The sequence below is a fragment of the Oculina patagonica genome, chromosome 4 (genome assembly GCF_052425735.1).
Source record: "Oculina patagonica isolate OP01 chromosome 4, crgOcupat, whole genome shotgun sequence".
Classification (NCBI taxonomy): Eukaryota; Metazoa; Cnidaria; class Anthozoa; order Scleractinia; family Oculinidae; genus Oculina; species Oculina patagonica.
In genome coordinates this window covers 57,116,342-57,129,201 of record NC_135761.1, presented here as the reverse complement: position 1 = coordinate 57,129,201, position 12,860 = coordinate 57,116,342, and the positions used below count along the sequence as shown (strand labels likewise).

Here is a 12,860-nt window from a genome sequence, read left to right as displayed (position 1 = left end):
ATATGGAACACAAGCCAAATTCAGAAAACCAGATGCCTAAAGGTGTTCACGCAGCAACAAAGTTTTCATATTATATGGAAAAGAAATACTTTAAAGATGCCCTCCCTGGTTTTCTTTGGGTGCCTCTTTTTTTACATTGAGGAGTCAAGCTTTAATTTTTTCGACTGTGCATGATAAAAAATATATGTGACATTTGCAAGCTTCAGGTGAATGCGGGAAGCAATGGTCAAGGCAACTTTCAGACATGCTATACAGTGCTCGACACTAACGCTAGTACACTAGCCCAGGACTAGTAAAACTTCATGCTGGGCTAGTAAAAGTACGCTCCTACTAGCCCCCAGACTAGTTAGTTTTGTAGAAAAAATAAATTAACCACAACTCTGTAACTTGGGAAGTTTTTGTCCTAGAAACCTTCATCAGGATCTAGTTTCCATAGCTTGAGCAATTTAAACCAGAGGGCTTGCAATCCATATCGTATTGTACGGGTTATCGTACAATCCACTCGCAAACCTGACACCATCTTGGTAAAGGCCCTCCGTCCTCGCTTCCATGTCACTCAAAAGGGACCTGGGAGAGAGCCAGCATAGGTCCGCCATCTTGGATTTTTTTCACGCAAGCAGTCACTGCGTAGGAGATTTCAAGCTTTTGTAACACCTTACCTATTAGAAAACAGCCTTAAAGCCTGAGCTAGGTTAACATTGTTCACCAGAGGACAACACACAGCATGAAGAGAAAAAGAAGTGCAATCAGCGGTCAAGAAATTTTCAACCGAGTTGGAAGAACAGGAAGAACATGGAAGAAAGCATTTCAGTTGCTGCGATTCAGTGAAGAAAAGATGTACTTGTGTGGACTCAAACAAAATTTATTATTATACATTAGAATTACTATGAAATATGTGATTGGTCGAGAGCATTCAGTCAATATACAGTAGCATGTGAACTCGACATGATAACCCAATATCTGCAGCAGATATTGGGTTATCATGTCGAGTTCAAAGTCCGCCTAGTTTCCAACCCCTTGTCCGTGTTTGCTGTCAAACTTTTGAAAATATGGCTGAGCGATTCGCCTCCGTTTTCGAAGAGGAATTGAAAGTTTTGATCGAGAATAAAGATTATAAAAATACCAAGAGAACAACAAAAACAAGTGTAAAAATTATGAATCATTATTTGAGGGAGAAGAACCTGGAGGAACCACAAGATAAAACCGCTTTGGCCAATGTTCTGACGATGTTTTACGCCGGCGCTAGAAAAAATGATGGCAAATTGTTTAAAAACGTATAATAAAACAATTATTGAATTCGGTTTTCGCATGATATCGTGAATTATCAAAACCTCGTGTCTGTGTTATCTGCCTCAGCCTTCGGCTTCGGCAGATAACACAGACCTCGGTTTTGATAATTCACGATATCATGCTCCACCTCATCCAATAATTGCTTAATATAGCGCTAAGAGATTAGCTGATTCAAACTCGGCTTTTTTGAATTTAATTATTATTTCTTGAATTTTTTTTTTTTTTTTTTTTTTTTTTGGGGGGGGGGGGGGTTGGGCTAGTGACTTGTCCTTGTAGGCTAGTGATTATTTATACTTACTGGCCCACTGCCTAGAATCCAAAAAAGTTAGTGCCGAGCACTGCTATAGGTGATATTTCAAGGCCATATGGGAGCTTTTAAAGGAAATAAATAGCCGTTTTCCTTTGGTAAATCTGCTGGGCTTTGCGATGCAGTTTTCGATAGGTTCTGAAAAAATTCCACTCTGCAATGGTTATTCATGGCAACTATCAAGCAAACACTAGATGAAATTTTTCAAGAGGGGATGGGAGCTTTGGAGGCGAATTTATGGTTGTTTTAGTTCAATCTGCTGGGCCTTGCAATGCAAGATAATTTCCAGTTTGAACACACACCAGAGTATCATGTTCGAAGATGGGCGTGGGTGTCAATATGTCACTGATGCTAACTGTCAAAAAGCTTCTAAAATGCAGTATGAAACCATTGCAGTGTCTCTTATTGCTTGGACTTGGCGGCTCATGGCTTCACCGTTCCCTGCTGGATAGAAAGCTGGTTGCTTTTGCATTCATCTGATAGGTTTTAAACTGCTCACAGTCTACTCTAACAACGCTAGGCACTACTGCATTTTAGTCAAACCTGAATGTCATTTTTACGGGTTGTCCTAAAACCCGGAATGCCGGAACCCGGAAAACCAGAATGCCGGAAATCCGGATAAGAAAGCCCGGAATCCTAAAACCCGGAATGACCTTTTTTGTGTACGTCTTTTCAAGATAAATACGTGGAAATATGTTATTTTTTTGGGAAATTGGAAGTTTCGAGTTAGCGAATCAAATTGTCAATTTCGATACCTGAAGCTCCCAACTTCGGCCCGATTTAGCTAGCTGAGGAGAAACAAAACATGTTGTTTCAAAGTCATGGGCAGGAACCCATTACTAGTAATGGTCTCCTGGTCATGGCGATATCCGAACTCAGTGATTTTAAAGGATAAGTTGCAGCGGGAATATTCCAGAGATTCTTGCGGCTCAAGTTGCAAAACACTTGTTTGAACAAATAGCCGACGTCAATAAAAACATCACATTGTTTTTAACTTGTGCAGATTAAAACCTTCTGTAGTTATGTTTTCAACAAGGGCTTTGCTACACTTAATCATTGGGAAAAAGCCATAAAAATAAAAATATAAAAGGCTCACAAACTTTAAATCAATGTTTAGCGAGCCGCAAACATGCGTGTTGGCGTGACAAATTAGTCGTCCCTGTCGTTTCGCTTCGGCTTCAATTGAAATCAACTTTATGTAAAGATGGGCCGGGTAAACCATACATCCAGTTTCACCCGGCTATCAAACGCAAAAGACTTAAAAATTTAGATTATACCTCGCAAAAAGCGTAAAAAATATATTTTTGTACAAAAACGGAAAATTTGACCAAATATCTGCCTGCATAAAATTCATTAATCGGCAAATTACTTGCGTGATCGCTGGTGCGAAACGTTGTCTGACACTTCAACTGAATTATTGCTTCCATCATCAAGCGACAAATATCGACGGTGTTTGATTGATACCCATTTTCGAAAGGACGTGTTCATGCTTAGATGCGATAGACGGTATGTGAATGTAATGCTTCCACTCACTATCAGTCAGAACATTGATCAGAAGGTTGTTATTGCTTGTTCGTCAAACAAATATTGTGCATCTTGAGCCACAAGAATCACTGGAATATTCCTAACCCGCCGCGAGAAAAATAACGCCTGATCGCAGGTTAGAATATTCCCGCCGCAACTTGTTTCCTTGTTCCTTTAAAATCATTGAGTTCAGATATCGCCATGACTTTGAAACAATTGTTTCTCTTTGACTACATGTAGCTAAATTGCGAAGTTCAGCCGGGCCGAAGTTGGGAACTGGAACTTTGTATCGAAATTGACAATTTGAGTCGCTAACTCGCAACGTAATTGAAAACTCGTAACAAACTTCCAATTTCCCAAAAAATAACATATTTCCACGTATTTATCTTGAAAAGACGTACACAAAAAAGGTCATTCCGGGTTTTAGGATTCCGGGCTTTCGTATCCGGATTTCCGGCATTCCGGTTTTCCGGGTTTCCGGCATTCCGGGTTTTAGGACAACCCCATTTTTACATATAGACTAGTAACAAGTAATGGCTGCCGCATCAACAACATGTGAATAATTTTCTGTGAACTTGTTGGCTTTTCAATGCACTTTTAGGAGAAAGAATGAAATGTAACACGATTGTGTAACTAGGCTGCTATGTTTTCTTTGTAACATATCTGCAGAGTTAGGTGAAAAGCAATTTTAAAATTCAGGTTGCACTGAGCCAACCTCGAACATCTGGAAATGTAGCTTCACTGACAACTTCCCTCATCAGCAGAATCTCCTGGGCATTTAATGCAATTTGAGCCACATAATAATGCAAATATTTAAATATTTAAATTTATTTTAAATCAAACAATAATAACAGGTAATTATTGGATTTTGTAGGATTTTAACAGTGATGAGGTTAGTAAAATTATATCGTGAAAGCGCGTTCGATAGTAATAATAGTGGGTTATGGAAAGCTAAATTCAGTACCCAAACACTATGCAAGATAATTCAAAATAACGGCAACACTGAACACACTACTAGTTTATGCAAAATCAAAAGTGAAAGTGATGATGACTTTGCTATTTGCGGAAGTGATGACTTTTAACTTTCATATTTCGAACAAAGTGCTCTTTCGTGACCTTACAGATGTTGTTCGTAAAAAATTAACACATACCTGGCAGCTTGGGAGCTTCATTAAACCACACACTGGAGGAAATTTCTTATTCAGACTGTCGTCGTCGAAAACATTCTCTGCTACAGCAGAGAATGCATTCTGCAAACAGCCAGAGATCAGAAAGGAAACTTCCAGAAACCTCCAGAAACTCTAGCTTGCCTCGTTCCAGTCCGAAACGGTTGATTTGGGCACATAGCACCCTGAATAGCACCCACCTCTCGTAAGGTGGAACATTTTGACGGATAACTAGAGTAATTTTCTACAACCTGTTATATTTTTGATTTTTTTTTTACTCAATAGCTTTGGATTTATTTTTTATTAGCAGTGCATGACAGAAGCATTGCTTGCACAACAGTGAAAACCAGCATTGTTCTCCAGCTGACATTATGTTGGGATTTTATTATGTTGATGAATGAAAACAGCAGAGCAAAATCAGGACAAGAGAGTGCAAAAGCAAGAGAGCAGGAGCCACAAGGATCTGGACAAAAAAGGGGCAGAGCGAAAGCACCCCTCTCTCCCCAGCCCCTCTCACTTTTTTCTCGCTTGACTGACACTGCTAACAAACTATGAATGTTTCATTTTTGCTAATTTTATTTATTTATTAATTTATTTATTTTGTGACTTAACACAATTCTGTGGTGGATTCAGACCTTCAGGTAAGTCAGGGGCCCTTCATCCAGACCCTGGAATAAAAAATAATTTTTCTCGCCCTTTGGGCCTTTGTTTGGCCTATTGTTTCTCGCTTTAGTCTTTTTCTTTGTAACTTATTTTTAAATTACTATATTGAAGCCTGTTTTGCAATTCCTGGCAGAATAACCTAATGATTACCAAGAGCTTCATTGTCAATGTACCACGTCAATTCTCCATCATCTGGATGAAGTCCAGTTACTGGGTAGTTCCATGTATCTACATCACCACTAGAAATTGTCTTCACTAGATCCTTTTTTTGATCACCTAGTACAAGAACAGCTATAGTTTTGGCCTTGTTAAGCAAGGTTAATGTCATTGTCATTCTCTGTTTCACACCATTATATTTGCCGCTTTCTGACAGACCTATCCATTTGTCTGTTACATTAAGAATTTTTTGATGAGAAAACAGAGAAGCTGTGTGTCCATCTGCTCCTACACCAAGAATGACAAAATCCAACTGTTCCCTGCCTAGAAACCTCTTGAGTTCTGCTTCATAATGATTAGCACCTTCATCACCTGGGTCACACAATCCACCTCTTAACATGACATTCATTGGGTGAATATTAAAGGGAGAAATAGGAACATGTTGGAAAAGCTTTTCATAAATTAAGTTGAAATTTGATTCCTTGCTATTGAGTGGGACACAACGTTCATCCACAAGCCATATATGGGTATGTTGCCATGGAAACTCTTTGGACATAAAAGCAAGGGTTTCATAGAGCTTAATAGGAGAAGTGCCACCTGATAAGGCCAGGTGAAAGACTCCTTTCAAAGCAACAGCTCCAAGAGCGTTATTTACAATTTTGTCTGCAAGAGTTCGTATAACTTGTGATCTTGTTCCAGTCACTAGAGCAGATCTTCTAAACAACTCTGATTTGTAAATATGGTTGGTTGGTGTTTGAGACGATTTGCAAATTCCGTTTGCATCACAAATTCCGTCATCCTCATTCGAAGTAAACTCAACTCTTTCTCCTAATGTAACAAAATTTAACACGTCTAAATTTTCCTGGTCATACTGGCGAGGGACTACACCGTTTAAACTGTACAGAAAATGTGACCAGACTTTCCAGGAGTATAAGAGGTCTTCAGTCCCAACAAATAAGTTCCTTTGTTCATGATAGACAGCAGATATAAGTGTCGTGTATGCATCAGCTGAGCTGCTGTGAATGAAAGCATCAAAATTGTTTACCAAACAACCAAACAGTTTGTGCATTTTGCTCTCCACCAGTATCAATGGATGAAAAGATTTAGGCTTGGGAAGGTGGCCTGAAAGAAGTACCGCAGGTTTTTGGAGTCTTTCTCCCTGAATATTAAATACAATTTGTCTGATGCTGCATTTATCGTTTTTAGCTGAGTCAGCATGAAATTTGTGAACATTGTCCTTAAAGACGATACGCACATATGCTGTACGTTCTTCAAGCTGCTTTCCAGACACCATGATAAAAGGAACACCGTGCCACCGTGCATTGTTAATAAACATGGCCACGGCAGCAAATGTTGACGTGTTGCTGTTTATATCTTGTCCATTCTCCTGACGGTAGTGCATGCGATAGTCTCTGTACTGGCCAATAACTCCACTCCAACTATTCATGGGTTTGATCTCTTGCAAAAGCCTTAGTTTGTTACGCATGATACTGGCTCTGTCACCAAGGCTCTCTGGCATCTCCATGGCAACCATAGCAAGGATTTCTGTCATGTGATTTTGGATGACATCACGGATAACACCATAATGATCGTAGAAGCTGGTTCTTCCTTTACAGTCATTTTTCTCCTTCAAAACAATCTCCACTCTCTCTATGTGATCTCCGCTCCACAAATCTCTATATAAGTCACGATTGATAAAACGAAACTGTAAAATCTGTGACACTCCTGTTTTACCGAGATAGTGGTCAATCCGGTAAATCTCGTTTTCGTCGAAATACTTAGCTAAGCTTTGTGCTAACTCCTGTGCAGAAGTCAAGTCTGAACCAAAGGGCTTTTCAAGCACAATGCGAAACCAAGTTTGTTTATCTTCATGCCGGCGACAGAATGAATCAATCCTTTTCGCAATCTGCGTGTAAGCAAATGGAGGCACTGACAGATAGAATATCCGACCTTTCTCCCTTTCGTCTGGTGCCGTATTATCCGTGATGATCCGACACAGTGATATATAGTCTTGCTCTTCTTTTAAACGGTGATATTGCTGAACACTTTTTTTCTGAAATGTTTTCTTCATATTAGCGCACAAGTGTTCGTTTTCAGAACACTTCAAAGACTCTTCTAGGATGTCATCAATCTTCTTTTGACCTGACTCAAAGTTTTCGCGAGCGGTAGGATAGAATCTAAAGGTGTTCCCATCGCTTGTTTCCTGGATAAAGAGTCTAAAAAAACCTTGCCATAGATATCGTTTCGCAAGGTCCCCAGTGGCGCCGATTAAAATAATATTGGTCGTATTTCGTCGAAACTGTTCAGATTGTTGACTGTTTCTTGCGGAAATTTGTCTACTAGAAAGTAATAGTACAACAGCTAAAGTGAAAAAGGCGGCAAACGAACACACTTGTCGATATTTCGTTGGAAACAAAATGTTCGAAAGACAACGGGAAATAGACGTTGGCGCCATATTGAAAATCGCGATAACCCAGTCTCCGCGCAGTTATCCTCTTGTGTAACGCCAGGCAGTGCCCGTGGGTATTGCGTGACAAAACGTAAGAATCGAAACAATCTTTCCACCTACCTTTCGCGATACCTTGTGCATTTTCTTCATTTCTCTCATAGATTGGTTAATCAAAAATTATTTTTTGTGGGCAGTGAGATATAGTACATGTAATTTTTGCTTTTCATAACAGCAGGATTTCCGGTTAGCGTGACTTGAGCATGTGAAAAAGTCATTTCCAAAAATAGCGCGCATTCCAAGCTTAATATTTGAAAAAGTGTTGAAGGCAAATAACGAGATTAGTAGTAAATCAACCAAGAGGAACTAATTAGGTGACCAATTAACTACTTGCGACAGCAATAGTGTTACGAAACGAAGAAAACAGATTAGTATATACAGTAGAAGACAAAACGCGGTGGGCGCATAACTTGCAAGTTGAACTTTGGACGTTGAACGACCGAGAAATGGCCGCCGAAGGACCTTTAACAAGCGAACAAGCTCAGGGAGAATTTGCCGAGGGCTTCCACGGCGCTAATTACAAGACCCACTCATAGGCCATTCTTACCCACTTACATGCATCAACAGGAAACCACTGGAGCGAACTATAAACAATAACAATGTTTGGGGAAAATCGCCGATGCCAAAGTTTCTTCCTTCCCCGCGCAAGAGTTGGGCTGTTGTGATATCGTCGAAGCAAACTGCGCGATCTTTTCAACGCCAAGCCGTCACGCTCTAAATTCTGGTACAGAATGGTCCGAGAAAGATAGTGCGGCAGAAGATTTTGCACTTGAAAACTCCAGACCAGAGAAACCCGCAGAGCCGAAGCCAGCCAAAACTATGTACGAGAGAAGTACTTCAGCGAAGGAAAATTTGGAAAAGGAAAATGAAAATTTTACGGCAAATATATCAGATATAACCACGGACGCTCTCGTACAGAACGAGCCTTTGAGTCTAAAGGAAAGGATTTCAAATATTGACCTGAGTATAGAGTGGATAAAATGCGAATTGACACTCATGCAAGCTCAAGATTTCTCGCTCAAACAACAATTTGAACAGCTTTTCAGGGAAGTAATGGAATTTAAGCTGCGGATGGAAATGGAGAAAGACGAGGAGGAGGAACAATTTATTGAGGAGGATATGTATTTTGAAGCGGAGTAATTTCCAACGTTTTGCTATAGAATGACTGCTTGTACATTTTGCTTTCAATACTATTATGAATATATTAACATGCTGTCAGTTGTTTGAAATGGCAATAGCAGGTTTAACACAGAAATATTTCGCGGGTTCTTTGTTTATTTAACACCATGGTGTCATTAATAAATTCAAAGTTGGACACAGGTCGCGGCGTATTACTACCCCTGGGAATTACCCCTGCGGATTACTACCCCTGGGAAATCTCTGCTCCCGGAAACCTGGAAGAGGAAACTCACAGGGAAAATACGTATAAAAATTACGTTGGTGGCTGTAACGAGTGATTGAAAGTTTCAAAAGATTCTTATTAATCTTTACAACAGGTGAAAACACCGCCTGCTGTTCTAGCGCGCAAACGAGAAATGGAAAGCAGCCGAGTTTCCTCCAGTTGTTCCAGGGTGTAATTATTTTAAACGGCGTGTATATAAAAAACAACAGACAAGAATGCATAGAAATGTACCGGCTGTAAACTCGAACTTTTCTTAGCTATTTTCTCACGCAAAAGAGATGAATGAAACCTGAAGCGAAGTTGACAGTTTGGTGTTAATTAATTTACCCAATGTAGCTGTAGGGGATGCGGCGCGGGTGTGTGAAGGCCATCCAGGGAATCTCGCGCGAGGGGTGGGCATGGTCGCGCACGTTCTGCGAGGAAGGTTGCCATTTCCTCGTTTGCCCCTCCCCCTTCTCCCCTTTCAACGTTTGTCACAGATACGAGGAAGGGAAAGAAGATATGAGCTTATTCGTAACCTGTTGTTTTTACCGAGAGAGTCTCCTTCTCTCTTGTAAAAACTGATTCTGTGAATTTCTCGCGCGCGGCGAAATACTTCGTCAGCGTGAAATCGGTTCAACATTTTTGTTAAGGTCTTTCGGGAAGTCGTTTCTTAAAATGATGCCAAACTGTGCTGAAAATATGTTTACATGAGCTACGATCAGTAAAACCCAAGTGGCAAAAAGTTTATTTTACGTCTCTTCGGTTGCTAGCTAGCTTACAATTCTTTTGGCTTAACCTTCTTAATCCGGCCAAACCTAGCGATACCCGCCGATCAGCACTCGAAAATAAGCCCCACAAATCTTAGACGCAAAAAATATTTCCGTATAAACAATCACTTCCGAACATAAACCCGCGCCGGGCTTATATTTAGTTTTAGCTCTTTAAAATTTCTTCTGGGTGATAAACCCCTCCCAGTAATCTTGGGAATTTTTCTATATTTAATACGCAGTTTATCTTTTTATTAGCAGTACATATATTCTTAGTGCACTTTACCCAGTTTTTTTTTTCAGTCCCTAAGCCGTCATTTCCAAATATAACCCGATCATCCTTGAACGGCAAGATGATTTCTTTGTTCCCAAAATAACCCGCCAAAAAAGCCGTTTAAATTAATACACATCCAAAATTTATTATTGGAATTTTACAGCATTTCCTCTTTTTGCTTTTGTAAGAGTTGCTCGACTGATCTGTATTAACAATCGGCGTCTAGGATTTGTTTAGTTTACAGTTCGGACCTTCCGTCTCAGTTCGTGAAGTCTTAAGCTGATAGTAAAACCCGATCTGTTTTTTACTACATTTCGGTGGTTTCTATTGACCTTTCCGTGTCCACATTTATCCGTGCAGAAGCCACGGACAATTTAGTATAAACTAACAGAGAACGACTTAGGAAATAAAGTTTTTTTTTTATCTATCGATCTATCTATCTGCTACCTACTCCCAATACCGGTTCCATGTTAACTTGGTTTTCATGTTACGTCATAAAATTCTGAAATCAAAATTCACTTGGCCTGCTAAATTTTCGTTGTCATTAGGCGAAAGATAAACTAAAAATATATATTTTTGCAAATTTCCAGATCGATAGTGTCATTCGTTTTTAAAACAGAGCATTTTGAATATGTTTTGTTTGAAAAAAGGCCTTTCCTTTCCATTCTGTGCAGATTGAACATTTCAGATATAATAAGTGGTGTTTATGTGAAAGTGTACTAGCTCTTAAGCCAAGGATAGCCGCTGTTGTAAACAGAACTGAGTTCCAGATGGTTTCTCTGACATCACGGCGGCCATTACTGTGTCCCTTGGAAGGACACAGTTATGGCGTCTCCATACTAAGCTTTATAAATTTGCGTGGAAAGGTTCGGGAAATAACTCGCGAACGGTACACCGTACAGACCCGAAACTTGGCGAAATTGTTTATCTATTTATCATCTATAATATTTGAAATTCATAGCTTCTGTAGTTGAATGGTTTCGAATTTATTTTTTGATTGCGTGACAGTGAAAACCAGCAATTAACGCTATTTTATAGAGTGAACATCACTTTTACCAAAATTTTGAAAAGAATCAAAATTCTTCGGGACGACATTCATAGCGATATGATACAGTTCAAGCCACACTAACGTTGCAAGAGTTGTTATCCCCCTCCGGTACCCCTGTCACATTTCAGCCGCCCGTTAAATGGGCTTTGTCACGGCTTTTCCCAGATTTTTGAACAGCCCTAAGAGTGGTATTTGTGTCTTTGAAAACCTAAAAATAATGGTCCATTTGTATTAAAAATTGCTATATTAGAGCCTTGAAACAGTTAACAAGCGTCTTAGGCTGCAGATGGCTCGGATGGAAATGGATTGAAACAATTTGAAAAATTAAGGCTTAACTTTTCAAGTTGTTTCCGCGTCTTCACAAATTCGATATTTATGGCCATAGCTTGGTTTCTATCAGCAAATTAAGGTTATATCATCTCTTCCTCTAGATGTTTAAAGATATATTCTTCATGGGTTAAGTTTCCTACCGCTAATTTCAGAACAGTTTCGACCAAAAATCTGCGAAATCCCCGTGACGTAGCCGCGCCCGTTAAGTGTTGTTCAAGTCACCATACCAGAAAACTCCCTGAAATCCCTTCAAATCAGTTCAACGCCCGAAAACAAATAACATATAACTAAGTGTATCAGTACAATGTTTGTCGCTTAAATTAGCAGTCGGCGCGACGTATGAATTTAGTTGGCCTTAAAAAGACAGATTATCAGGCGATTAAAGCAAATTGCAACAGCAAGCGGATTATTCGTCGAAAAACTAAACCACTACACATTGATCTGATCCGTCCCAGGCAATTCGTCCCTGTTGACTAGTTTTGAGCTGACCTAAATGAGCTGTACACAAGACATCATGCAGACGGACTTTACTTCATTTTAGCACAAATGCATTTCTGTCTCTTCTCGTGTCGAGAATCAGTCCTTTACATGTGTATTTGCATTGTTCTATTCCCGGAAGATTCGATCACTTGAATCGGTCCTACCGAAGCCGAAGAATTTTTCAAACACGACACTTCCGAAAATATCCAAACATTTTCTCAATGTGCAACTTTCAAAGTGCTTAGCCCATGCTCGTTTTATATTTCCAAACATGTTTCGTAGACTTGATTACAAGACTGAAAATTAAAAAAATGTTTCAATCTGTATGAAGTGACGCTTTTTTCGTCCAGCTTGTTTAAAGATTTTTACTATCGATATGGTTTCTTCAGTACTACTAATAAACGATTATATATATTTCTCAAACTCATTAATAATTCATGACGTTATAAGCCAACCAGAGCGCCCCATTCGGGTCAGGTGGATGAGTTGGAAACTCAATGAAACACCAGTTGAAAATCACTAGTGTTTCATCACGTTTTCATCACTAGTGTTTCATCACGTTTTCATCACTAGTGAAAAAATTGTTCTTAATCTGCATATTCATATATTACTCAAACACAGCTTTACATGAATCATTAATTTTTAATAAACAATGACCAGGAAAAACATTTCAAATTACAAACTGACAAGCCTAAGTCATTTGAAATTAAAGTTTACAGTACATTTCTTAAAGTCGCCAAAACAGACTGGCATAGTATCCATATCCACATTCTGAGAAACTTTTTCTACCTTCCGTGACACGGACTCACTGCTGGAATCGACACTAATTGTCGCACTTACTAGCTAGCCTAGTGTAAGCGGCTGAACTTTGTGCAATTCATACTCTTTAAAAACTCCACCAACCTCGAGTATTGGAACATTGACACTTCGCACTCGTTGCCAATCCTCAAAAATCCCTATTGCCC

At 39.5% G+C, this 12,860-nt stretch overlaps 1 protein-coding gene and 2 pseudogenes across 3 annotated transcripts in view; all 3 read right to left on the bottom strand.

The window, feature by feature from the left end:
* Positions 1–4,351, bottom strand: part of LOC144648613 (uncharacterized) — a 29,717-nt pseudogene extending 25,366 nt beyond the window's left edge. The window contains exon 1 of the transcript XR_013569715.1: positions 4,273–4,351. The product of XR_013569715.1 is annotated as an uncharacterized LOC144648613 (transcript). The remainder of the gene's footprint in view (positions 1–4,272) is intronic.
* The window catches only part of LOC144650836 (NACHT, LRR and PYD domains-containing protein 4-like), a 98,616-nt pseudogene that overhangs the window by 7,086 nt on the left and 78,670 nt on the right, over positions 1–12,860 (bottom strand). The window lies entirely within an intron of this gene.
* LOC144648011 (GDH/6PGL endoplasmic bifunctional protein-like) lies at positions 4,967–7,561 on the bottom strand. The gene has a single exon (XM_078507667.1). It carries the CDS (start codon positions 7,559–7,561, stop codon positions 5,090–5,092), a length of 2,472 nt encoding a protein of 823 aa, XP_078363793.1. The 3' UTR covers positions 4,967–5,089.

Bases quoted from the DNA above. Each gene is read 5' to 3' on its own strand.
- LOC144648011 (XM_078507667.1), bottom strand. From the start codon at position 7,561: ATGGCGCCAACGTCTATTTCCCGTTGTCTTTCGAACATTTTGTTTCCA.